Consider the following 27,744-nt stretch of genomic DNA (forward strand, 5'->3'; position numbering starts at 1 on the left):
ATAAAGATAAAAAGAGGACAATGAAGGGACTGAATGAGGTATATGGTGAAGTGGCAGAGGGTGCCATTTCCTGCGCCCTCAGAGGCTCAGGTGCCGTGCCTGGGTGTGGTGGCGGCTGAGCTGTCTCCCATTATCCTTCCTACGCCTCGCCCGACTTCTCAGCAGCCAGCTCAAGAGGCCCACACCCCTCCCTGGCCCCACCTCCCACAAAATTCCTAGAAGTCCTGAATTAAACTTAGTCTCAGGGTCACTGCCTGGGAGGTGGGGCAAGAAACTTTTGGCTGAGCAGCTTTTAGCCAAGAAAAAGTTGGAGTTCTCTACCAAAAGGTGAGAACGGTTGTAGAGAGGCAAGCTGCCTCCTCAGCCTACCTCCGCCCCTCTGTGCCACCACACCTAGCGCCCTGGTCATGTCCCTTCCCTGGGGGTGTTTTCCTTCTGCTCTTCTCTTGGCCAGTAGCTTGTGTGTAGTTCAAAATGGTCACTGTAAGCTGCTTTTTTACCTTTCTATTTCAGTTCCCTGTGCTAATTGGCTATATACCTTTGAGCTCCTCAGTCCAAATTTTCAGGAGAATGCTCACCTTTTCATACCAGGCCACACAAATCGACAGTTGCTGGTCAGCCAATGGATTCACTGGCCTAGAGACAGGTATCCACCTTGATTCAATTAACTGTGGCAATGGGTGGGGCAAGGGATTATACGATGCAGATGCTCACATTTTAGATGGGGCTTAGACAAAGTGCACAATAGCAGCTATATTTTTCCACTGTCATATTCAGGTGAACATCCTCACATATTGTTTTAGTTTCCTACTATGGCAGCGTTGTAACCAAGTACCACAAATTGGGTGGCTTAAAACTACAGAAATTCTTGTCTCACAGTTCCCGAGGCTAGAACTCTGAAATCACGGGGTGGGCGGGGCCACGCCCCCGCCCCTGTACAGGAATCCTTCCCAGCCGACGACCTCCGGCATCTCTCGCCGCATCACTCCTGTCTCTGCCTTGGTCATCACGTGGCCTGTGTACGTCTTTACATTTCTGTCTCGTTATGAAGACACCAGTTACTGGATTAAGGGGTCCACCCTGCTCCTTAATAACATCTGTAATAACCCTATTTTTAAATAAGGTTACAATGTAAGGTACTGGGGGTTAGAACTTCAACATTTTGGGGGGAAGACATAGCCCAATTCGTAACACTTACCTACATGGGTTGGACAGCCAGTTTCCCCACAAAGCAGATACACACCTAACCATTATGGCAGAAGTACTCCCGAATGCATACACGATACACAAAAGGCACGTGCCACTGCAGTGGAGTGCCTGCGATGAGGGTGTGTCCCCTGTGTTTATGGAGGTATCAAATAGTCTTAGTTATGCTATTAATAAAGTAGTCTTGGTGTTACCAACCTGCATCCAAAAAAATGTTTAAAAAAAATCAGCAGTTAAGGGTGATATTGAGGAATAATGTTAATATCATTCATTTTATAAAATATTTTTTTAGTCATTGCTTAAATAAGGTCCTCTACTTCGGAAAAATCAATCTGATATGGTAAGCAAAATATAAAAGCACTAAAAATGCACCCAACTGTCCTGTAGCTTCTTTTTTAAATTAAATTTATTGAGATGACATTGGTTAATAAGATTATATAGGTTTCAAGTGTACATTACTATGATACATGATCTGTATATTGCATTGTGTGCCCACCACCCAAAGTCAAATCTTCTTCTGTCACCATATATTTGATGCTTAGCTCCTTTAGAGTGTTTTATGTGGAGCCTTTGTAAGGACTCAGATGGCTGCATCTTTGAGGAGGAGAGAACCTTAGGTAACTGCAGCAAGTAATGACTGTGTGGAAGAGAGCGACAGAGGAGCTGGAGGCCGTCACCGAGACAGTTTGGCACAAAAGGCTATGGAGTGCATAAACACTTTTTTTTCCCCTGTTGAATGCCAACTTCTCCCTTAAAAAAAATGCCAAAGAGACATTTTAATAGTTTTAGAGAGGAGAAAGCCTCATCTTGAAACTAACGAACTTACCAGAATAAAAATGTAACGTAGAGAAGAAATTGTCAATAATTTGTTTACCTTACTTCCTAAAATCCTTAAAATATTATTAGGAGGTAAAAACTATGATACTTTTCTTTTCTTTCTTTTTTTTTTTTAGATAAGAAACAAGACCATTTCACTTGTTCATCTCCTCTTTCATTCTCCCAGGAACTTCTTCCACACTGCTGTGCTTGAGTCTGAGTTCCGTACCGAAGCCTCAGCCACCTCATTCTCCTTTGCAAAAATCGTTGTGGATCCCTATTGCCTTGTACAGTAGTTTTCAAACTTTTAGTTTTTCATAGCAGAACTCTTTTATGAAGCAACAGCTCTACAGGTTTTATCTGTATGTATTTATGACTATATTGTTTATCTGTTGAATAAAAGGGGTACTTTTGAAGACAGATTTTTATATAAGTCCAGGTTAATAATATGTACTTATTATAAAATTAACCAGAACAAAGAAACTATTCTGATAAAGAGAACTTTGAAATTAGGCAGTGAAATATAGATGAAAATGAATATTAGCATCACTCAGCACTCATCAATTAATTTCTGCATTCTATTAAAATAAAAAGAAAACCCTGATCCATGCAGAAAATCATAAATCTGTTCACATTATATCCAGACTGATCCTTTAAAAATGCAAACCTGATTACCACAGTCCATCAACTCTAAAATGCCATTGACTGTACATTGCATCATTATTTTATGTATAGCCAGGAAAAAAAAAAAACCTAATTAAACTTTCATTTGAGGGATATTAAGATGTAAAAAAATAGCATACCTCACAGTCATTGGAATTTAGTACTCCAGTCCCTACATTTCTCTTGAAAGTCAACCACTCGGGTTCTGTCAGTATCAGGACAAAGCTCCTGATTATGTTCTAAGGAGCCTGCGTGACCTCCCCACCCTGATCTCTGCACTCCAGCTGCACTGGCCTTTCCAGTCACCCAGTCCTCCAGATCACAGTTCAAGCCTCCCTTCCTCCAGACGGCCTTTCCTGACCTCCCTGACCAGGCCACGACCTTGGGCACGTGCGTGTCTCTCCCTAACAGCACTCGCCGTGGTAGATGTCTTGTTTGGTTCACAATCTTAGTTCAGCTTATGTGCTTGTTTGCTCAGGACCTAGCCCCATGAGGGCAGAGAACATGTGCTTTTGCTCCCTACTGTATCTTTTGTAGTTGGCACAGGACCCAGTAGCACCCATTACACAGAAAGCACTCAAATGTTTGTAAATGAATGAAAATCATTTTGTTTTAATTGCTGATTTTAGGATACTCTTCAATTCAGAGGATTCAGGAGATCCAAAAAATGTGACAGTGGTTAAGACTTTTATTTTAGAGTTGAGTCATTAACAATAGCTACCAAATTCTTGCGTCCTTCTCAAATGCCAAGTTCAGACAAAAAGCACTGAAAATGACTTCCTGTGTGTTAACTCTCTAGGCTGATGTTACCAGCACAAGGTGGTCAGTGTTCCAAGACCTGTGCTGAGCCCGTGCACCTGGGCTTCTTCCCATTGTCAGGCTCTCTCTCTGACTGTACCTGCCTTGTACAGGCATGAGTCCAAACAGGGGCGGTCGCAGCCCAGCCTTCTCAAATAATGACACATTTGTGAGAAATTCTACTGCATTCACAGTGAAGACAGATGTTTTCCTCTGTGGCCTGCACCAAAACACGTTCATCTAGATTTTGGAAGCACAAGGTGTTAAAATTTGATACACAAAACATTTGAGAGTGTTTTACACTCTCCTTTGTATTACAAGTTTTAAATTGGTGGGAACCATTCCCAAAGAGGAGACTTGAACAAAATGCTTGTGGAACATCACTCGACCGTTTATTTGTGAAACCAAAGGGTAATCTGAAAACCACTGATTGGCTGGATCAAGCCTTAATTCTCGATTTGCCTGGCTCTTCCTGATCTGCTCCCTGGCTGCTCCTCAGTGGTCCTGACGCCCAGCTTTAAAACCTGTAATAGACATGACGTATCACTAGCGCCTGGAATAAGTGCGGGACTGACACATCCTTGGCCCACAGGACTGTCCCCAGCTCTCTGTCTTCCTTTCAGCTCACATCTAGTCCTCATGAAGCCTTCCCTGACCTACTCAGGATTCCTTCCACTGCTCTCACCAGATGGCTGAAGACCCCCACGGTACAAGCCCTCTTTCTGTAGCCTGTGTTTGTCTCCCCACTGGACTGCACGCTTCTTGAGGAAAGACACTTCCGTTTTTACAATGTCAGCGTGGTCCAGGACTTGGTGTGCTGCAAACACTTAATGAAGTCCTTTCTCTCTCAGCCTTGCTAGCCTGGATGATTTCAGTTTTTGACAGTGGAAAAATCTGTATCTTGTGGCTTTAAACTGTATTTCCTTCATCACCAGGAAAGTGAAGCATCTTTTCAATATGTTTATTACTCCTGTGTATTTCTTCAGTACTGTTTATAGCCTTTGTGTATTTTTCTAGGAGAGTATTTATCTTATTAATTTGTGGGATTTGTAATCTTTGAATACAGAGTATATTAACGCTTTGCTTTGCAAATATGTGGTTAACATTTTCTCCTAGGTAATTTACTAGATTTGTTTTAAGTGTCATTCATGTAACAAAATTTTATTTAAATGTAGGTGATATGCCATTCCTTTCCTTGCAGGGGTGTCCAAACTTTTGGCATCTCTGGGCCACACATTAAATATACTGTGATACATAATCACAAAAAATCTCATAATGTTTTAAGTAAATTTATGATTTTGTGGTGGGTCGCATTCACAGCCATCCTGAGCTGCATGTGGCCTGTGGGCCGCAGGTTGGACATCCCTGCTTATAGCTTCCAGATTTGGAGTCTTGCGTACTCTACCTCCAGATTAAAACAACATTCTTTCTTTTTTCCTTATGGCACTTTTATAGTGCATGCTTGTATGTATATCATGTAGCTCTTCAATCCATATAAAACTTTTAAATATATAGTATGAGGTAATTTTTAAAATTCTGTGACAATTTTGATAGCCAATTGTCACAAACTATTGAATGGTTCTCTATTTCCCTATTGATTTGAAATGTAAAGTGGGCATTTTAGATAAGACCCAAAGGAAGGAGAGTATCTGGATGTGGGGAGACCAACAGGAAGCGACCCGGATGGTTGGGCCCACGTGTACAGGGACAGAATGGGAGAGTGATGAGCGTTACTTAAGGCACGATAAGCATGGTGGTCCCGAAGTCAAGACATTCGATCTGAAGAATTATTTGGAGAACAGCAGTAGTATATAGCTAAAAGGCCATTTTTTTTGTTTTGGTTTTTTAAATAACGTTCACTATCCATTCAAAATAGAAACTTTTAGCAAACATGAAATAAAAGAAAACATTGTTAATCTGATTTTTATAAACCTACAGCAAATATTATTATAGTTTATGACGAAATGTGAAAAGCCTTCATCACGAGTCCAGGAACAAGAAAAGAACGCTTGGCACCAAATCTTTTTGATATCTTAGTGGCAGTCTCAGCCGATGCAATAAGGCAAGGATAAAGAAGACATGAGGGTTAGGGAGGAAGAACTATGTGTCATTATTCACGGATGACACGAATGTGTCAGAAAATATAAAAGAATTATAAGTGATTAGAATTAGCATCTGATTTAGCAGCCACTAGATCTTGATAAAAGATCTAGATAAAAATTTATTAGAAGCACAAATCAATTGTTTTTGTTACTAGTTACAAACAGAAAATACAATTTTAAACAGGAATTTCACTTAAAATAAAACAAAGAGTTCAAATGCCTAGAAATCTCACAAAATATAAGATTTCTACACTATGAGATCATTAAACAAAATTAAAGAATAACTAAAAAATTCTAAAGGAAGTATATACTATATTTGTGGGCTGGAAACTTGAGAGTAGAAACGTCAGTTCACCACAAAGGGATCTATACATTCATTGTAATCGCAATCAAAGCATCAATAGGTATTCTTGTGGAAACACTGGCTGATGGTAAAAATAAATAAAATGACATCGTTATGAGATGACTAACCAGCTACTACAATTATTTTCATTGAAATGTGAAGTCTGACTAATTTCTCATGGGAAGAAGATAATGTAATATAAATCCTTAAACATTTTTCAGTATTTGCTGCCATATACCAAGCGCACTGCTGGGTGTTTTCCAAAGAACATTCCACAGAACCTCAGTTTCTGAGATGCTACGAGAAAAATGGGTTCCGTAGTCACATGCCCATAGGAAAAACTCCATGCGGTGATCGCCTCTGGGAGATTCACGTGCCACAGTAGAATTTTAAAGCCTCTAAAAAGTTCTAGAGAAGAGAAAAGCAAATAGAATTTTGTTTAATCCTAGATTTTCCAAACTTATTTAATCATGAAACCTCTTAGAGAAACAATGGCCTAGAATTCTTTTTTTATATACATTTGGTTCTCACCATATCTGTGAAATAGCCCAGGGCTGAACTGTTTGTTCTACAGATGAAGAAATGGAACCTCTGGCAGGTGAAGATTTACACCAGTTCCCCATATCTGTATTAGCTACTAATACAGAATCTTCAATGCAAACTCAGTTTTTCTAAAATAAATAAATAAATATATAAAAAATCCAGGACTCTCTTCGGGGTAAAACACTATTTTCACGTGAACAGCATTTTAGAGCTGGAATAAACCTTAATGATCTCTTAGACTAGTAACCTTATTATACGTTGATGAGGCAACTGGGGCCCAGACAAATTAAGTGCCTTGCCCCAGGTCAAGAGCTTGCAGACTAGCAGGAGGAATAAAAGGATCCATGACTCAGTGACTCCCAATTAAGTGCTCTACTGCCCCATATAATTAGGAGGCAAATCTGTGTCAATGCAGGGTGAAATCAAATTAACTGCCTAGATTGAGTAGGTGCTCATAGGTACTGAATGAACTATTTACCTAGAACAATACAGGAGCTATGTCAAGTTGTCATGTAATTTTGAAATGAGGACTCAGAAAACATTTGATGACTGGGGTGTAATATGGTAAAGCACTGAATATTGTTATTTTAAGGAGCTTAATCACATTATTTGTGTTATGTTATCCCTCTCCTCCAAAAAGTGCCACATGCCACTTGAAAAAATAAAAGGAATTGAAACTGTGGATTAAAAGCGATTTCACTACTCTGAAGGGGCACATCCTGGAGCGTCACGGGCTGGAAATCACTTTTCTGAAGTGTGTCAGACGTGAGGAATAGAAGAGTAATGCAGAGGGATAAACACCTGGCAGAACCTGTAGGGCAGGGAAGGGTTTGTTTACAGCAGGTGCTGCTGTCTGAAAGAGCTGCAGGGAAAACCCAAAATCCTCCTTGGACAGGGTGGGGCTCAAAGTTCTAAAATGCACTGAAGGAGGCGAAAGGCTATCTTTTAACCAAAGAGGGAAAAGTAAGGGACTGAGGGAGACTGCTGAAAAAGAGGAAGATAAGTCAAGCCATAAACAAGAGAGTAAAATACAGGAACGCAAAACAGTGTTCTGCTGACTTGGGGCTTTAAAAGAAGGAGCCATTCTCTGTGTGTTTGAAAACATTTTGGCCATAGCTGGTGGCCATTGGGCAGAAGGGCAAGGTAGCTTTGAAGTCTAAAGAAACCTTCAGTTCCCTCAGTGGGAGTGTTCCATTAGAGATAAGGAAAGAATATGCAGATACAAACCCAATTACTCCCTCTGCTTTTTATCTTCTCCTTGTATGTGACTCTTGGGGACCTTGTCTTGGGGACAGGCCTACAACAGAGCATGATTTAGAGGTTCCTGGGTTCCCTGGGAAAATACCATCATAACATCCAGTTGCCTGCACCCTATTCAGCTCCCAAAATGCGCAATCTGGTGTGTACTTCACATGATTGCAATTTACCTGAGAAATTCTGTTTTTTAAGCTTTATTGGAGGGCAAATAAATCTATTCGGTACACCACCGTTGCCTTGTTTTATCCTCCGCATCTTTTTATAGCTCATTACCACAGTCTCATGCCCAAGAAGGCAAGAGAGGGCAATCCTTTAGTTTCTCAAAGATAATGATTACCTACATTAAAAACAAAAACAAAAGCAAAAATGTAATATCAGAAGTTTCTAGATACTAACATCTCCTTAAAATTTCCCCAGTAATCATTATGATCTATTTTACACCCCTCTAAATTTGTAGAATTATTTACACGACCCTCTCCCCCCAAAGAAAACACAGCAGGATCTTTGGTGCCAACAGTTATTAACGCTGCCTGTCATTTAATGTGGTAGGTGGTGCTGGTGAAACTGGTAGAAGCTGGTGCACAGAGTAGGGCAACTTCTCTGAGGAAGGGTTATCCATTTAAAATCGTTATTGCTCTTCTCGGATTATAAAAATAAATACTAATTGTGGAAAAATTCAATCTTTCAGAAATATGTAATGCAGAAAGCGAAAGCAATCCCTAGAGTTAATCACTCCAGCTTTCCCTCCAACATTTATTTAAAACAAAACAAAACTGTAGTTGTTTTTTAAACGGGATCATACAATGTTTAAGCCAGAACTTGCTGTTCTTGGTTAAGATTTGGTCTACTGAATAAAGAAGAGATCCATCACATCATTTTTAAATGGTTGCATAGTATTTAAAAGGTTGCATAGTACTTTATAGAAAAGATGTTTTTACAATTATTTTACTTTAGTGAACATTCTTGTTCACATATCCTGTACATGTGAGAACATTTTTGGATATAAAATCCTAGATATGAATTTGCTGGGTCAATGGGTGTACGTATTAACATTTTCATTAGACTATACTTAAATTTTAAATCTTTAAAATTGGTTTGTAGCTTGAAAGGGCACTGGCATAATTCTTTGTTGCAAAGTCTGTCAAACAACAGTCACCAAGTCCAGTTTTCTTTCATTCTTTTTTCAGGAGTCACTGAGATAACAGTTTGTTGTCACACACTGGCATACAATCTCAGTTTGTCAGCATTACAACTCCAATGCATGTTAAAAATATTTGCCATTTTTGGGGAGTGAGCTTTTGGATTTTTTTTTTCAGATGACATTAGCTTCAGGAATGTTTTTAGAGGTCAGAATAGGATTTAGAAAGGTAGATAAAGTAAGACTAATCTACTACCCAATTCTTTCATCTGCTGAACAGAACATGCTGCTGCTCTGGGGACAACCGCACGGGTTATTAGCTGCAGGGGGCCGCTCTGCCAGTTTGCCTCTACTCAGCATATGGGTTCCATCTCTAGCCATTTTCCAGTGTCTGCCACGGTAAACCTAAGCCACCAATTCTGACCACACTTTCACTTTGAGGACACAAAGAAGACAGACTTTCAAGAGCAAAATACTTGTAATAGTACCCTCCTGGACCTCTCATTCTAAAGTGATTTTTGCTTCCTCTGGACTCACAGATTTTAAAATGTTTGTGCTATTCATTAACTTTGCAATTTTCCTTTGGACCTAAAAAAAGATACAAAAGTTAAATCATTTAAGTGTTTATATAAATCAAATGACTCACCAAATTCTCCCCACTATATGCTTTATGAGAGGAGGGATTTTGTTTGGTTCACTGATGTTTCTCCACATCTAGAACAGTACCTGACTCATGAAAGGTGTTCAATACATATTTGTTGAATGAATGATAAATTCTTTGAGGCCAGGGATCTTCTTATATTTTGTATCCCTATAGTAAATGCCAAGTTGCTGATAAAAATTAAGGAAAGGATGTTCCTCATTCAAGAACATAACTTATGACCTTCTTAGAAGCAAAGTGTAAAAGACCCCTGGTCTAAATAAAACTACACACTAAATCTACAGTAAGAATAGTTGGGTCTTTGATTTAGAAAGTAGTGTACTGATTTTTCTAAGCCTTTGATCATCATTATAAAGATCAGATTTGAGCATTAAACAACATTGACCCCAAGCTGTATTCTATAAGTCTCTTTTCCAAAACAAAACAAAACAAAACAAAACAAAACCCAACAAAAACATGGCATCAAGTTGTTAATTGGGAATGCCTCTGTAAGCCTAAACATTTTTTTTTTAATGATACTGTATAAGCAAGGTGGCAAAGGAAATATTTGTGCACAACATTTATATTCTGGACTTTGTCAATGGTGGTATGACACTAATAAGAGAGATATCTGCTTTCACATCCATGTCAAACGTGCAATTTTTTGGTTTTAAAGCCAATAAAAATAAAAGCAGTAAAAAACTATAAAAAAGGGAATTAGAGTGAAAAACTATCTAAACCCGGGGCATATTTTGGATAATATATAACATTTGGGGGAATAAAGGCAGAACGTGTACAAACATAAGTTTTACAGTTATTCCAGAAAGAAAGTCCATCTTATAAAACACATTCTAATTTTAGTCTTTTAGTACTTATTTATGTCAGACCAGCTCTTATTGGATGTTTGGTTTCCTGTGTTGAGACTTAGAAAAAAATACCTTGTGGTTAGAAAATAGCATATTCTCAAGACTAGATGACTGAAAAGACTATTTTTTGGTTTACTATTTTTTACAACGAACTTTGCTTTAAAAAAGAGAATGAATTAATCAGACTTGAGATTAACTCTCACTGGTAGAACTGGAGTGAATATATTTAGTCTGCTTAACAAAGAAAAGGGATCATTTCTGGAAAGAATAGGGCCTAAAATAAAGAAGAGTTTTTGATCTGTAACAAAAAAAAAAAACAAAAAATAAAGAAAGAAAAATTAAGAATACTTGGAGGTGGGTGTAGATTTCATAAGAGAGTAGTTAAGGAAAGGCACGTGCCCAAGGTAGATTAGAGAGCAAAGTCCGAACGACAGCAACAACAGAAGCATTCCTGAGGAAAACTAACGCCAGGAGCGCTCCTACGGTTAATTAAAACAAAAAGGTAAACAAGTATTCAACCGACTGAGGCTTACATTAGAGTACAGTACACTTGCGACACCAGACCTTCAAGAAAAAGAAATGCTCAAAAAATTTTCTTAAAAGACACATTATGGAAAAAAATTATCAAATAAAAATTAGAACATTCTTACTTGAGGTAGATAAAAATAAAAAATACAGTACAAACAGGGTAAGAAAATACTATTGGTTTCAATCACTCAAGTTCGAAAGTGAAGAACTGTCATGATCATACATTTTAAAGCAAACAATAGTCATTTCTAAAGTCTGTACAAAAAAGTACATGTGTAAAAATTCCTGAAAAAATTTGATTAAAAATTTAAGTTTGACAGTCATCACGTGGTAATATTAATATCGCACTTGTAATATTTGTAAATTTTAGATTTAAAAAACAAAGTATGCACTACTTCTATTTTAAAGGTGTTTTGAAGCTACAAAAACCATTGATGGAAAAAAATGACGAAACATTCACTACCTACACCAAAACAAATACACACGACGTCCTAAATTTCATTGTATAGGAATACGAGCTATTGAAGTGCAAGGTGCATGAGTATCTATCTCAGCGACGCGCGTAAGCTCAGCCAGGAACCACAAACGTGTTCCGAGCGGAGGCCCAGTTCAAGCCCATCATCTCATGGACACAGTAAATCATCCAAAAGCCCACCTTCAGCAGCTAAAGTTGTCATGAGAACAGGCCGATGGGTCCTTAACTCCAGCAATAACAGAATCCTCGGTCTTATTGTTGTGCAGCAGATGTCACTATGGGTGGGGCTGACGCGCAGAGCCGCAGAAACATTTCGGTACCACCCCCCAGAACACTTTCAATGGGATAGCAGGGCTCCCAAAAGGTAAGGGCAAAGCTCCCAACGACCAGTTCCTAGTAGAAACGAGGAAGTTACGATGTGGCCGCGGTCCACGTCAAGACCGCAATGAGGTTTTTAAAATCCCCCAGGTTTTTAAAATCTCCCCTGGGAAAGAGATCGTCCCCTCTCCCCCTCCCCTCCCGGCTCCTCCTCGGGACACTTGGCTGAGTCTTTCTTTTCCTCCTTCCCACGCTGAGGTGAGGCAGCACGCAAGCCAGGGACGCCTGTTTTTCTCTTCATGCCGAGGGAACTCTACGGGTAGGAACCTCAGGTAGCAGGAGGGGACAGGGCGGCGTTGTGGGGAGGCAAAGAAAGCTCGCCTGGGACGAGCCGGTCCGGGGTTGGGAAGGGACAGGAGGGCTGCCGGGCCGAGAAGAGGAGGCCGAGGTGACGAGGAAAATCTGCCGGCTCGGAGCTGGGACCGAGCGCTTCCGGCGGGCCCCAGCCACTCTCGGCCTAGCGCGGCTGGCAATCTGGACTCCACCAGGGCGGGCAGGTAGTAGAGAGGGTAAACCGCGGCTCGCACTTGCCTGGGATCGGGTGACCAATAACTGGTAATAGTCTTTGCTCGGCGCTGGGCCTTGTCCTACAATTTCGAACAGAGTCTCCGGCAGCCACGACGCCATCTTGGGACGCCACCGTCGTCGCTAAGACAACCAGGAAGGGGCGGGGTTTGATCGGGGTCATGAGGCCAAAGCCCTAGTTTAAATCGAACCCCGCTTCTGAGTTAACAGGGGGTTTCTACCTTGGGGTGATGTCTTCTTTTCCAAGGGTCTCAGGGAACTTTGATCCGTGAAATTTCTACCTCAGGTCTCAGGTGACCCGAAGGGGAATTAGTTCCTGCTACCACGGAGGGGCGGGGGGTGACCCCGGCGGAGGGATATCAAGTGAAGCTTCACATTCCCCTTCCTGGTCCCTCGAAGGGATCCGGAGGAGATTGCAGGCCGCTGGGGAAGTCGATGCGGGCGTTGGGGGAGGGAGGGGCGATGTGATGGGCTGCGAGTAGGCAGCGGGGCCTGTCCCGCGGACGAGACCGTCAGCGCAGCCGGAGGGAAAAGTAGTTCCCGGAGGCTGTTGGAATAGGCGTGGAGGGAGGCGGCGCGGGCGGAGGCGCACGCCGGCCGGGGTGCTGCGGCTCAGCTGATAATTGAAGGGAACCGAGGAGCCGCCGCCACCACCGCCGCCGCCGTCGGGGGGTGGGGGGAGCGAGTGGAAGTTGCTGCCGCGCCACCGAGTCCGGACCGGAGACTTTGGGGCCAAACTAGGTAACTGAGGCGCAGTTGCGAGCGGTGGGGCCAGGCCTGGGGGGAGGGTGATGTGCTGAGATTGGGAGGGGGGTGACGGCGTTGAGGGGGGGGAGGAGCTGGAACAGAAAGTCCCAGGAAGCACAGTTGTGTCAGCGCCGCGGTTCGGCCCCTGCTCGGCCTTCTCCCGGCGCCGGCGGCGGGACTGCGGAAGGACGGGGCCGGGGGTTGACTGGCAAGGCGCTCGAGAGAGACCGCGACCGTAGGGACCAGGACCGTGCGGGAGCTGAGGAGGGGGTCGCTGGGTCCGCTCTCAGGTCCTCCGCCATGAGGAGGGCCGTTCACGGAGCCGGGGTGAGGCGTGCGGGTGTTAGGGAGCCCGGAGGGGGTGGGGGGGCCGGAAGTGGGCTTTGGAGCTTGGAGGGCGTCTAGGAAGAGAGAAAGTGGGGGGCCGGAAGTGCAGGTGGGGAGTGTGGAGACAGCAAGGGTTCCCCGGAAATGGGATGGGGGCCCGGAAACCGGGAGAGGGGAGGCTCCGGGGCCTGGGACGGCCCGGAAATGGAAACTAGGGAGCAGCTCGAGTGACAACAGTTGTGGGAAGCGGGGGTCAGAGAAGGTAGAGGCCGGAGTGACTTTAGACCACAGTAAGGGGTTTCTTGCCAAAGGGGGACGGTTGCGGGCGGGCGAGGACGTAGACGGGGTCCGCGCTTGGCAGTTGTTTTCAGTCGTGGGAAGTTGAAGCTGCGGGGGAGATGACGACGAGACGGGCATGGCAAGAAAAGAGGCCGAGAAACTTGGCCGAGAGGAGCCGAGCATCCTTCTCAATAGATCAGCGTGGGAATTGGGGAGAAGGGGTCCAGGACTTGGGGGTGGTGGTGGACCAATTGTCACTCCAACCGTTATTAGCATTCAAAGCGAGTCAGGAGATTAATTTATTTATATGTGGATTACATAAAACCTGTTACAACGTGTGTCTATTCAGTTCACCCTCCGCTCTTCACAGTGAGTGGGTTTCTAGTTCAGAAACAAGTTACAGGGGAGAAGGTTGTAAAATCTCAAATCCTGTCCTCCGTGTTGCTCCCTTCCTCAGAATGAGAGAAAGGTTAACATTTTTTTAGAGGGAGAAATTAATGAAGATTTTAAAAATGTGCAGATCAGGGGAAAATAACTTAGACATTGAAACTCTTGCTGAGGGTCGGGAGGGAGTCGGTTACCCTCGAGTGGAGAGGAGAGAACGGAAAGGGCTGCTCCTAAACCCGTAAGACAGATTTGCTTCTGATAAGGCGGGTTTGTCTGGGGAGAGGTTGAGCTGCAGCGTCGTGTCTGGCCTTGGGTGTACTTTAATTGCTCGTTAGTTAATTGGGGGAGGGACTCTGTCAGTGTGTAAACGTTCGTGTGTGCGTGGTGGGGGCGAGCGGGACGTTTAATAGCACGGGGAAATGGGTCCCGAGTGGACTTCAGCTGCTCCCCCGCTCTCTCCCGTCCTAGTCGGCGTTCCCCGATGTTGCCTGGGCTGCCAAATCACCCGATCCCCGGGCTTGACTCCGTTTTGTAGGCCCTTTAGCCGTTTGTGTAACTTTCTAGTCCTTTCCAGTCTCTTTAGATATTTTTGGCATTTCATTTTTTAAAGACCAGGAAAGGTGAGGCTCAGAATCTCCTCTCTAAAAAACAAAACAAAAATATATACGGGGTAGAAAGTTGAAAGAGCTATTGAGTGAGGTAAAAAACCGAGTCTCAGAACAAAGGTCTTAGTTGTTAGAGAAAAAGGCAAGAGGCCTATATATGAGGCTTGTGTGTGTCGCATTTACACAGGGGGTAGGAGGTTGGAGAAGGAACCCAGTGAGGCTTGAGGAGTGGAATTAGCAGAGGTTTAGAGACAATAAATTGCAAAGGGTGTTAATGAGGCTTATGTTCATATTTACATCATCCAAAGAACTTAATATGAAGCGTGAATTTTAGAGTAAACACAGTTTCTAATTTCTTTTGAAAGTCCTTGCTCCATGTTCAGCCCCAGGAATATTGAATTAATGTGGCTTTTGAATCATCTTTGTGAGGTTGTTTGGAGAGTTTTTATTTCATTTATTTTAAGCTTAAGAGAGCACATTAACATGATTGGGGTTTGTGGGCTTTGTCCACAGCTGCCTTTCTATGAATGTGCCAATATCCATAAGAATTGAAGAACTGTAATTAAGATTATTTTTTCCATTTGCTCCCCAGTTTTTCAGGAGTTTGAGTGGTTTTTCAGTCTGCTCAGCTGACATTTACTAGTTAGTTTGTGTCCATGAACAGACTTTTTGTTTTAGTTTTGCATTTTCTAAAAGTTCTAGAAAACTTTTGGCAGTTAGAGTTCCAGAAGGTACTAAATTAAAATAATTATATTTTAAAAATGAAGGGGATGCGAGGCCAGGGTAAAATCAATGATTTCTAGCAAAGTAAATTTGAAATAATGTTTACTTGTCCATTTTAACTTTTAAGATTACTGGATTTATGTTATCTAAATACGGTTTTGTGTTCCTATTTTAAAGACGTTATCCTAGCAGAGAGAGAAACTAGTTTAGGAATTCATACCCTGACAGTAAGTGCCTGGTGACCTTGAGCTAGCTATTCACTCACATTATCGGGTCTCCAGTTATTTTATCTGTAAAATGGGGGTGGATAATCACTGTATTTCCTCACTTGCTGGTTGTGAGACCCAGTGAATATAATGGCTCTGAAAAACTACAAACTACTAGATTTAGAAAATTACATTAGTTATTTTGAAGTCATTAATAAAAACTAATAGTTTATCATTAGTGGTGATTGGGAGAGGTTAATGGCAGTTTGAAGATAAGAAGATCCTGTACTTTATAATCATTGAAATTGCTGCTAAATTGGTAGGGGAACTTGGGCCCAATTTCTATTAAAATTATTTTTATTTTTCATCACCGTGATAGATAGTTTTTCACCACATAGTATACTGAATAAATTTATTATTTTTTGAGAAATTTTAAACAAATTTCTTTACATTTTTATTATTTTTTTGTCTATGAGTTTACCTTTTTTTTTCTTGCTTAATCCCTTCATCTTTTCACCCAGTACCCCTCCCCACCTCATGTCTGACAGCTGTCAGTTTGTTTTCTATATCTTTGAGTCTGTTTCTATTTTGTTTGTTTTGTTCTTTAAGATTCCACGTACATATAGGCAAAGTCATATATTGTACAGTACTTGTCTTTCTGTGACTGGCTTATTTCACTTAGCATAATATTCTGCAGGTCAGTTCATGCTGTTGCAAAAGGTAAGATTTCCTCTTTTTCTTTTTTTTTCCGCCAAATGTACCACAGCAATTAGATCCATTCATCTATTGATGGGCAGTTGGGTTGCCTCCACACCTTGGCTATTATAAATAATGCTGCATTGAACATAGAGGTGTATATATTCTTTTGAATTAGTGTTGGGGTTTATTTGGATGTATTACCAGAAGTGGAATCACTGGTTCATAAGGCAGATCCATTTTTAACTTTTTGAGGAAACTCCATACCACTTTTCATAGTGGCTACACCAAACTCTATTCCCACCAACAGTGCACAAGGGTTCCCTTTTCTCTACATCCTTGCCAACAACACTGGTTGTTTTTTACATTTTTATTGAAAAATATGTGCCTGTTTTTGGTATGTGGCTCTTATGAAACTGACTTTCTAATATCAGACATTTAAATTTTTTAATAGAATCTAAGGTTTTCTCTTTCTGTTTTAATTTTAAGTGGATGGGTGGGGATCCTTTTGAGCAAATGTGATAACAATTGCCCTTTTATTTTTCCCTGTTTGCTGAGGTAATTTGATGGACTCAAGTTGAAAAAAGTAACCTTGTTGCTTCTTGTCTTCACTCTAGTTCTTGCTACTGCCAGTCTGACCTGCACTTTTCCTTTATTTAAATCACTTTAAGTTCATTTCAACTTGCCCCTTCAAATCACTTCCTTAAACTTTTTATTTCTTGACTGTCTAGATAAGTTTCATTTTGGGATTATAGTGCTAAATTTGTTGACATGTGTTGCTTTGTTTCCATGACTGGATTATAGGCTTCTTGGGGGCAAAATTTAATACCACTGTGTTTAGTGTGCAGGTGCGCTCACAAACCTGATTGTAAATAATAACTATTGTCCTTGCTGCTCTAAACCAATGGTAGCCTGGTCTTGCCTACTATGCAGCCAGTCCGACTGCTTGGAAAGGATCTTGGACCCACCAGATTCCTCAGGATCCTGTTTGGTTTGGTGATCATAGTCTCTTCACACCTTCTGACTATGGTGCCATCAGAGTACCTAGGTAGAGTGGTGGAATAAGAATTTGGTGGATGTTATGCAATAAATATAATTTGTAGATTGTTATATAAACTTGGTGTGTGTTCTTAACATGTAATAGCTTCATGTTTGTGTAATTTTTTTATAGTGCCTGTGTATAGTTCAGATAGCTATGTTACAAGATTTCTCGAAGGTATAAACCAAATCCCTAGTAATTGTTCTTTACAATCTCTACATTGTCTGTTAGTTTAGTCTGTGTACATTGGGTGCTTGCTGCTGAATCAGTCTCTTGATTTTTACTTAAGTAAAATTTAACTTGGCTAATGTCCTGGATTTTTAAAAATGCAGTCCCCTTGTACACCTGAAACTTAATAATGTTACTAACCGATATTACTCCAATAAATTTAATTTAAAAATACAGTTCTTTAATTAAATCTAATACCATAATTTATTGATAGTTTCAGGTTATTGGCAAAAGAAGTTGTTTCCGTAATCCCCGTAGTGGCTCAGTTTATCTCTGAGGACCTTTGGATTTTGGTTGTGGTTTTTGTAATTTCATTAAATCGGATTGGCTAGAAATAAAAAGAACTTGTCTGTTACTCAGACTTACCTGCTTTGACTTGAGTGTGCCGAAGCTGTTGATCCTAGTCAGTTTTATGGCTATGCCTGATTTAAAAATGTCATTTTAGTGGCTTAGAATAAAAAAAGCTGCCTGTTACTCTGTGTCCTTCCTTTTTCACTGGTCAAGTGAGCATCTCATGTAAAGGTAAAAGATTTGGATTCCAGTCCTGTGGTGCCTTTTCTATCATTGTGTCCTTAGACAAATAACCTTTGTGAGTTTAAGTGTCTAATCTGAAAAATGTGGTTTATTGCCACTTAACCTAGAGTTAATTGTCATTTATGTGCTAAACACTGTATTTAGGAAATTAGGCTGCAAGGATGGATTGAAACACAGGGCCCTCTCCCCACTGGTTCATCGCAGCGTTGACCATCAGTCCCCTCATTCGTTAACACCCTTCTACCTAGAACAGACTTGTATCGTATTATGCAGGTATTCCACTTGCAAATATTTAAGTATGCAAAATGCACATAGCTGATGATGAATCCCTTGAAGTGCATGATCCGTAATAATTCTTTAAATGATTATTGAAGGAATAAGCATTGTGTGAATAAAGTGATACTGTAAGTGAACATATTTTGTAATGATTTAGTGTCCTGTTTGTTTTGATAAACATTTTGGATTATTGTTAATGCTAAAAAGTTTTTGGGAGTTTTCTTTTTAATTTACTAATATATTTTAGAGACAACAAGTTGCTTTAATAATACAAAATTTAAAAAATTAGGACAAGCCATTTCATATTTTTTAATTGTCCATTACTTACATAAAAGAGCTGATAACTTAAATGTAACATTGAGGACCTAAGTATGTTTTGATGCAAGGTGCATATTTATTAAATATAAGGTTGCATCTTCTATATCATTTTAGTTTATTCTCTTTGTTTTTGATTTATTTTTGTAAATGTGATGTTATTACCCATACAGGATTTTGAAGGCTCTTTATAAGCTGAAAGGTCTATCAACAAGCCTTCAAGACTTGAAATTACAGTATTTCAGTGTGTATTTTAATCAACTTGTTGGCTGTCATAACCAATGAGTTCTACCCTGACTTCAAAACTCTTACTCATTCCACCCATGGGGCAGCATTCTGGATAAATAGATGTACCTTGTTCTCTCTTAAAGTTAAATTAACCCATTTTGGAAGCCCTGCTGGTAAATGTGTGATGTCCTGGAAACCCAAAGTGAGTTTTTACAGATAGCTCATCTGAAATTCACTGTTGAATTGTAATTCAAACTGCCTTGTGTCCTTAGAAAGCAGGTTCATGGAGATCATGTGAAGAGCCTCCCGACCCCCTTTTTGAAATTCTTGAAAACCAAGTATTTGTAGTTGCTTTGTAAATAGCAAATCTGTGAAAATGCAACAACTTCCTCTGTTGCACGAGTATTTGGTAATCCTTTTTTGCACCTTGGCAGCAGGTAGTCAGATTGAGCTGCTTGTTTCTCTCTTAACACACCCAGGAACTTCAGTACACCGACTTTGATTATTTACCTGGAATGATACCTTTCCATCATCTTATATCTCTTTAACGCTATATATACACACTGTCTTCCAGTAATTTCTGTATAAGCTTTTTACTTTTTACTCTTCTTCCCTTTACTCTTTTCTAAGACATTTTATTTGTTTCATTTATGGCATTCACAGTCTGTCTTACGCAATTTGTTGTTTACATCTTCTTTACTAGATCTTTGGCTTCTTTGGGTAGAGGTCTCATTCTTCTATCCCCGCAGTGGCTGGCACAAGGCTCCTAATGTAATGCGTTGTACATGGTAAGTGGCAGTGGTAGACTTTGTTTTGGTGACACATTGAGACACTATATTGTGACACTCATATTAGCACCATTTGCCATGGTTTACTGTCAACCTGATTATATTTTCAGGTTTTGGTAGCTGAGTGTAGGATCCTGGTTTATAAATTTCTCTGAATTAGGGTCATTAAAAATCAGCTACTTAAAGGATTGTTAAGGCACTAGACTGTTTTAGTAATTTATTTACCCCAGGTTTAGCATTTGGGGCTTAAGTTTATTAGTAAATGAAAGTTTATTTACCAGTACATAGTAAGTGCTTTCTGTGTACCAGGATTCTGCTGGGAGGAATGCAAAAGGGACTTAAGATGTAGTTCTTGTTCTCTTGAGTTCTGTTAAATGTTTCCTTTAGTTGATAATCACTTACTTTGTCTAACTTACTTGATAACTATATATAGTATAGTGTGTAGCATAGAGAAATACTCTTGTCAGTATACTAAATGCAGGTGTCCTGCATTTAGAAAACCTGATAATGAGAATCTAAGAAACAGATGAATTAGGGTACAATGTTTGACTTTACTGAATTGTTGGCACTGCCTTCATTATGAAAATATTTCATCAGCAACTTGTGTGTGCACTTCTGGTTCCATACAAGGTCTACCTTCTTGGAAAGTGTTGAGTAGAAATAAGAGATTTACAAAATGAGATCTTATGTTGAAATGTACTTTATTGCAGATGAATTCAAATCATGACAACATATAACAGAAGTATATGTGCTTCTCAACAAAACAAAACAAAACAAAACAAACAAAACACAAGTTGAGTTTTATACAGTGGGTACTCTGAAGTTTAGACAGAGATTCAGTCCTGGGTTGAAGATTCTGAGGAAGACTTCATCATAGGGAGAGGAGGGACTTGAACTGGCCCTGATTGTTTGGGTAGATATAGAAGAATGGGGAGCTTAAATATCTACGTAGTCGTGGTGAGGGTCTAATGGTAAGATAAACTGGCTCTCTGGAATAGAGGGTCCAGTTGATGGAATAACAGGAAATTTGGACCGAAATTATTGAGGTACTTAAATGGGAGATTAAGAAATTAGATTTAACAGATAGATGTTAAATTTATTGTTCATTTCTGAATAAACAAATATGACATGAACAAGATACAAAAACACTTAATTTGTAAATGAACTGAAAAGAAAAACAAAAGTGCTTTTAGATCTTACTTATGTTTGTATCTAATTACTTCCCTTTTTGCATTGCAGATAAGGGTTTTTGTGGTAAGCTTTAGGCCTATAGGAGCAGTGGAGGTAAAACTTGTTCAGTTTCTCTGTATAATAGTTAAAATAGTTTTCGTGCAGTAAGCAGGAGCTGGATAAGTGTCTAATGAATCCTACTGCGCCTCAGTTCAGTCACAGAATTCTTTAGAGGAAGCTGACAATCGTTTTGTCTTAACGCATTCAGCTCTTTATTCAGAGGTTTTTTTCCTTAAATTCAGTATACTGTTTGAGAATTAATGATTTATTTTGTGTTATACAATAATTTTTTAGTCTTATTTATAGGGAAAACTTTTGCTTAGCAAAAGTGAATTGTGGTTTAGGTGTTTACAAAATTGTATTTTTTTAGTTTTTAATACATTTTATTGATTATGCTACTATAGTCTCAATTTTTCACTTCGTCCCAGTCACCTGATACTCCCCCCCCTCCCTCTGGCAGTCATCCCCCTCTTAGTTTATGTCCATGGTTCATGCGTATTAAGTTCTTTAGCTACTCCATTTCCTATGCTGTTCTTAACATCCGCCTGTCTATTCTGAACCTACCAATTTGTACTTCTTAATCCCTGCACCTTTCTCCCGTTCTCCCCCTTTGCCCTCCCAACTAATAACACTCCAAGTGATCTCCACATGTATGATTCTGTTTCTGTTCTGCTTCTTTCCTAGTTTGTTTTTTAGATTTAGTTGTTGATAGTTGTAAATTTATTGCTATTTTAATGTTAATAATTTTGATCTTTTTCTTAATTACGTCCCTTTAACATTTCATATAAAAATGGCTTGGTGATGATGAACTCCTTTAGCTTTACCTTGTCTGGGAAGCACTTTATCTGCCCTTCCATTTTAAATGGTAGCTTTGCTGGATAGAGTGATCTTGGGTGTAGGTCCTTGCTTTTCGTGACTTTGAATACTTCTTGCCAGTCCCTTCTTGCCTGCAGTGTTTCTTTTGAGAAACCAGCTGACAGTCTTATGGGAACTCCCCTATGGGTAGGTAGCTGCTTTTCTCTTACTGCTTTTCAGATCCTCTCTTTAACCTTTGGCACTTTAATTATGATGTGTCTTGGTGTGGTCCTCTTTGTGTCCATCTTGTTTGGGACTTTCCGTGTTTCCTGGACTTGTATGTCAATTTCCTTCACCAAATTAGGGAAGTTTTCTTTCATTTTTTCAAATAAGTTTTCAATTTCTTGCTCTTCCTCTTCACTTTCCAGCACACCTAGGATTTGAATGTTGGAACTTGTCCTAGAGGCTTCTTAGGCTATCCTTGGTTTTTGGATTCTTTTTTTTTCCCTTGCTGTTCTGATTGAATATATTTTTTTCTCCCTTATGTTCCAAATCATTGATTTGATTCTTGGCTTCATCCACTCCACTCTTGGATACCTGTAAATTTTTATTTCATATAGTGTAAACTTCATTTATGCCTGTTTTTATGCTCTTGAAGTATCCAGTGAGTTACTTGAGCACCTAATAACCAGCATCTTGAACTCTGCATCTGATAGATTGCATAGCTTCATTTCGTTTAGTTCTTTTTCTGGAGTTTTGATCTGTTCTTTCATTTGGGCCATGTTTTTTTGTCTCCTCATTTTGGCAGCCTCCCTGTGTTTGTTTCTGTGTAATACAGGGAGCTACTTTAACTCCCTATATTAGTAGTGTACCTTATTGTAGAAAAGTGCATAGGTAAGTTGGATGGGGCGGAGACTTAGGTAATCGCCAGGGTATGGCAACCTGTGAACCAGGTTGATGGAGTCTCTGATATGGTGTCGAGGTTTGATGGAGTCTCAGATATTGTGTCACTGCTCTGTGGCTCTGTCTGGGGGAGGGCTCAGAAATGGGACAGTGCCACTGCCTGGCCTCTGGAGTTTTGTCAAGGAGGAAGCTGTCCCCGGCTCTTACCCTGATGCCAGACACTTCAGTTTCTCCCTGTTTGTTACTGGTGCCCTTCCAGCTGCTTCCCTGGTACTGGAGCCCAGAGGGACTGAGTCCATGTAAGTCCTGAGTCGGTTGCAGGCCCTTTAAGAGGAGTCACCTGAGAATCCCACAGCTGCTTCTGCCACCCTGACCACCTGTTTTTCATAGCCAGAAGTTATAGAGACTTCTCTTCCTGACACAAGAACCCTGCGCTGGGTGATCAGGTGTGGGCCTAGGATCCCCTGCTCACGAGGTGTCCCTTCTGACTTTTACCCACCACATGTGGGTGTGGGACTGCCTGTTCCATGTCTCCCTGACTCCGCCCCTCCGACAGGTCTGGGTGAATGTGACTTCTTTAATTCCTTTGTTGTCAGACTTTATATAGCTCAGTTTTGTAATGATTATAGGTGATAGTTGTTTTTGTAGTTTAGTTGTAACTTTTGCTGTGGTTGTGCAAGGAGGCAGTCCCTGTTTCCCTGTACCTCCATCTTGACTGAAAGTCTTAAGTGTTTGCATAATTTTAGAAAGTGCAAATTAATATTACCCTATTTAATCAAGTTAAATATTTTAATTCTGGTTGATGTCATATTAGACTGTTTGTTATCCCTTTTTCTTTCACAAAAGTATGAGCAACAGCACTTTAAAAATGGCAAATGAGATTAGATGATGGCTGAAGGGAAAATAAAGATATAGAAAATAACATCGTATTCAGGAGTCTACTAACTGAAATATTTACCTATTTTTAGTAGTTTTTGTTTCTAGTGTGTTCTTGAAGACTTTGCTGACTGCAGTTTTAATTAATTTAATCCTTATATGGAGATAGCAGAGATGCTAGCTGTTAATGCAAATTTATGACCTAATACCTTTGAAGGTTGTATAGTCCCAAAATTTGTGGGGGTTTGTGGACTTTATAATAAACACATTAGTGAAATCTGTATATTTGACTGCTACAACAGGCAAGAGTACCAGTTTTTCTGCAAGACAGTTAGGGGTTTTGTTTTGTTTTGTTTTTGCCTTTATGAAGCAGTATTTCCATTTCTTACTCACCTAGAAAGAATTATTTAGTCTCCAGAGAAAATTTGACCTATCTCTACCCCTCCTTTCCAGATCCAACAGCATTTGTCCCCTTCTCCCAGTAGATGGCAACAATTAGTCTAAACTTTGAGAAGATTCAGTAGTTCTTAACTTTGTGATCAGACCTGTTTGCTAAATATTTCTCAGCTGTCATTAGGAACTTTAGTGTTGGTTTTCACATTTTGACCTCAAAATACTTTTCTTAGGAAACTTGATTGTTAATTGGAGAGTTCATCTTTTTATTCTACTCTTGGTCCTGTTTTTTGAAAAGTTTTGCCCTTCCAGTTGCTGCTCTGAGGTAAGACTTGGGGAATTTCAGCCTTTGGTGTGGGGCACTGTAAGATAATCTGCTTCTGCCTCTTCTAAACGTCTAGTATTACTTTTCAGCTGCCTGTATATTAGGCCATGCCATTTCTTTCCAGGTGTCTTCTCATTGCACAAACTAAGTACTAGTGAGAGGAATTACTGAAGAGATAATAGGCCATCATTTGGGATCTTCATTGTAGCACCTGTTTTAAATGATACTTAATTTATATTTTTTGGATCAGCTAAGGAATTGGTAAACTTAATGTTTGCTGAAATAGCAGCATTTCTCTCTTGTGGGACGGACCTTCTACTTCATTCCTGGGTTTACTACATTTAGCTCTTAAACTCTTGGCTTCTTGTTACTAAAAAAATTAATTCATAATTGCTCAATTAACTTTTGAGAGTTTACTATATTTAGAGAAACTTAAAACTTTTTCAGGATGCCTGCTGAGTTTATTTAAATTTTTAATTCAGTAGTAAAGGATTTGGGAAGTTTCCATATAACTTCAGAGAGGTTTAAAGTTAGGAATGCTTAATCTATAGTTCTTCTAAGAAATGTAAAGTCAGGAACTTATTAAAACATACTTCTAAAGATTCTGCAGTTACTTCAGTTTTAAGGGCTAGTATTCTAATCGGTGAAGAAATTATTTTGGTTTCAGCAACTGATTGCTGCATTTTTCTTTTAAAGATGTTGCCTGAATTGCATTACCAATAATCTTAAACCTAGGAAAACAATAATTTAAGACATCTCTGCTCTTACTGACGTTAGCCCAAAGTTAGCAATAGGGATAGAACTAATGTGTATGAACAACAAGCAAATGGTATGTATTATTATAAATATAAGAACAGTTTTTATTTCAGGCCTTAATTCTGTATGAGATTTCATGGGATTATGAAATATATAAGATGTGGTCATTGGCCATGAGTTTATATTCTCATAGGGAGGGTGGTAAACCTGAGAACAAAATTAACTGTAAAAACTATTAAACTCAGTTCTGAGACTAGATGTCTCATCAGATGACTAGCTGTTTGAAATAGAGAATATGGTAAAAATATTACCAAGGTATTTCTCAGAATAGTTGTATTATCTGAATCCATGTATATTTGACCACATTGAATTTCTTAATTCCTTATTACCGTTCTGATGCATTTTCCTGTAAATATGTTTAATATACTCTTAACAGTAGTCTAGATCAGTCCATTGGTATGAGATATTAATGGGGGTTAGAAGAATAAGGAGAGGCCATATAAATAATAATACCAGGAACTAATCTCTTGAATCTTTCCGTTGGCTGAGTGGTACTCTACATAGGTTAGCAGTCTCCTGGAGGCTGGAATAGGAGCCAGGTAGGATGGAGATGTATTATGAGTTAGACATTCTAGAGAAAGAGTGTAATGGGGGGGATGAGAGTCTTCCAGAAGAGGCTGTACTCTTTCTGTGGCAGAGGATAGTTAAAAATGTACTGAGTAAATATATTTTGCATTCTGTTTATTTTATTACGGCTTTTTTAATGGGGGGGGGGGTTTGGTCCCATATCTTTACATAGGAGGATTGTCGTATTCTTCCTTTACTTTGAGTATCCCTGGGTTATTCATAAACTCAATTGGAGTAATAGGAACAATATGAGTGTAGTGGAAAACAACACAAAAGTATGATCCCATTAGTATCTGTGAATACATTTACTTGTACATTTTATTTCTCTTTAAAGTGGGTGTTACTTATTATATAACTTTAGTTTTCATGGAAAAATTTGGTTTTCCATAGCTGTACACATTTACAGATTTGAAGGCAGTATCACATAGAATATGGGCTTTGAAGCCAGGCTTGTGCCTTTAAACCAGCTCCTCCATATTTCAGCTATGTGATCTTGGGCAAGACATTTAAACTGTGAGGCTTAGTTTATTTGGGTATAAAGTGGATGCTGTTAGGATCTTGTATAAATAGTATATACTTGGTAAATTGGAGCTATTGCTATTTTTATTTATTTTGATGAAAGTGTATATTAATTTGTATAGTTTAGAGGAGGGTTTATACAATATCATCCTTGAAAGTGGGTCAGCAAGTTCTTTGCAGGATGCCAGATAGTAAATATTTTTGTCTTTTCAGGTCATGCAATCCTTGTCATAATTTACTCTGCTCTTATGGGGCGAAAGAAGCCATGGGCTATGTTTTAATAAAACTTTTTTACAACCTGAAGTGGAGGGTCAGATTTGGCCTGTTGGTTGTAGTTTGCCAACCTCTGCTCTAGAATATTACTTGCTGCCTTCACTTGATTCAAAGGAATTTGAAGTGCCTTTTTATGTTTTAAAGATAATGCGATGATGTCTATCTGCTTGATAAAGGAGTCTAGTTAAGTGGCTGGCTTAAGAGCTATGACTGGGATTCAGCCTACATTGTGGCTCTAACACTGTTATTTCTGTGACCTTGGGTAGGTCTCCCAGTCTGTAAAGTGGGAATAATAATAGCATCTATATGCTAGGTTTGTTGTGTGGATTAAATTAGTTAATATGTAAAATTTTTAGAACAATGCCTGGTACAGGATAAGTGCTCAGTGTTTTATCTATTGTTAGCAGTCATTCTTTTTGAGAGGAAGCATTTTTGTTTTCCTTTCTTTTACTGATAGCCTATCTAAAAAGACAGGTTCGAGCAGATGGATTTCTCTGATACCACCTTGGAACTACTGGATTTGGTAGTGTTTTAGAATTGAAGAGATTATTTAAGAGAATATTTGTGGACTCTGCATGCAGCAAGATGGACTTGTGTTCTAGTTTCCTAGTTGTTTGGGCAACTTACTAAATGTGTCCATTATAGAAAAGACAGACTTAACAGGATTCCTCTGAGTTTTTAATAAGAGTGTGAAATCTTAGTACAGTGATTCAGTTAAGTGATCAAATAGTAGTTGCTATTTTTTAAATTAGAATAATGGCTCTTAGAAGTTGTTTAATAGTAGCTTTTATACTGATAATTCTTTCAAATGACTTATTTTTACAGTTGATATAAATGTGTAAAATTACAGGTGACAGTGTGTGAATTTATTTTTAAGATGTCATAATTTAGGTGGTCAGTAAATTTAACGGACAGTTAAAATGCAGCTTTAACAACTGAAAGGAAGATACCCTTGACCTGGATTAACATATAGAAACAACCCTCAGAAATTTTCAAAATACATTTGGTCCAGGTTCAAAGGTTTTATCATCACTCATAGTTTTAAATAACTAAGTGTTGGATGTATGATATGGCTTACTTTTTTTTGATAGAATTTCGGACTTAAAAAATGTTGTAAGAGTACTAAAGGGAATATCCAATATTCCCTTTACCCATTTTCAAGTGTTTTTTTAATTGTTAGATGATAAAATTTGTTTTCTCTTAATCCATGAAAAGCTTCACTTATTTTTTTTAAAGAAATATATGTGGTAAAATCTGGAAGAATGTAATACAGTGGACACATTTTTTTCCCATGTGGCTCTTTTTATTTTCAAAATTTATTTATTTTTAGAGGGGAAGGGAGGAAGAGAGAAGGAGTGAAACATCAATGTGAGAGAGAGAAATCAATCAGC

The 27,744-nt window shown here is 39.4% G+C and overlaps 2 protein-coding genes across 18 annotated transcripts in view; one reads left to right on the forward strand and one right to left on the reverse strand.

Moving 5' to 3' along the window:
* The window catches only part of FBXO36 (F-box protein 36), a 64,095-nt gene extending 51,711 nt beyond the window's left edge, over positions 1 to 12,384 (reverse strand). Inside the window, exon 1 of the mRNA XM_054585575.1 lies at positions 12,285 to 12,384. Coding sequence (XP_054441550.1) covers positions 12,285 to 12,380 — 96 coding nt within the window. The 5' untranslated portion in view covers positions 12,381 to 12,384. The remainder of the gene's footprint in view (positions 1 to 12,284) is intronic.
* The window catches only part of TRIP12 (thyroid hormone receptor interactor 12), a 147,342-nt gene continuing 131,542 nt past the window's right edge, over positions 11,945 to 27,744 (forward strand). For 8 of the 17 annotated variants that reach the window (XM_054585558.1, XM_054585564.1, XM_054585566.1 and 5 more), the window contains exon 1: positions 12,782 to 13,019. The gene's annotated coding sequence lies outside the window, so the exon portion shown is untranslated. Of the gene's footprint in view, positions 12,013 to 12,781; positions 13,020 to 13,135; positions 13,353 to 13,520; positions 13,643 to 27,744 lie in introns of those variants that run through there. The other 9 variants (XM_054585573.1, XM_054585570.1, XM_054585571.1 and 6 more) reach the window with 5 other exon arrangements.

This window comes from Pteronotus mesoamericanus, unplaced genomic scaffold, assembly GCF_021234165.1.
Source record: "Pteronotus mesoamericanus isolate MK-2021 breed Mesoamerican mustached bat unplaced genomic scaffold, CSHL_Meso_final contig_90, whole genome shotgun sequence".
Classification (NCBI taxonomy): Eukaryota; Metazoa; Chordata; class Mammalia; order Chiroptera; family Mormoopidae; genus Pteronotus; species Pteronotus mesoamericanus.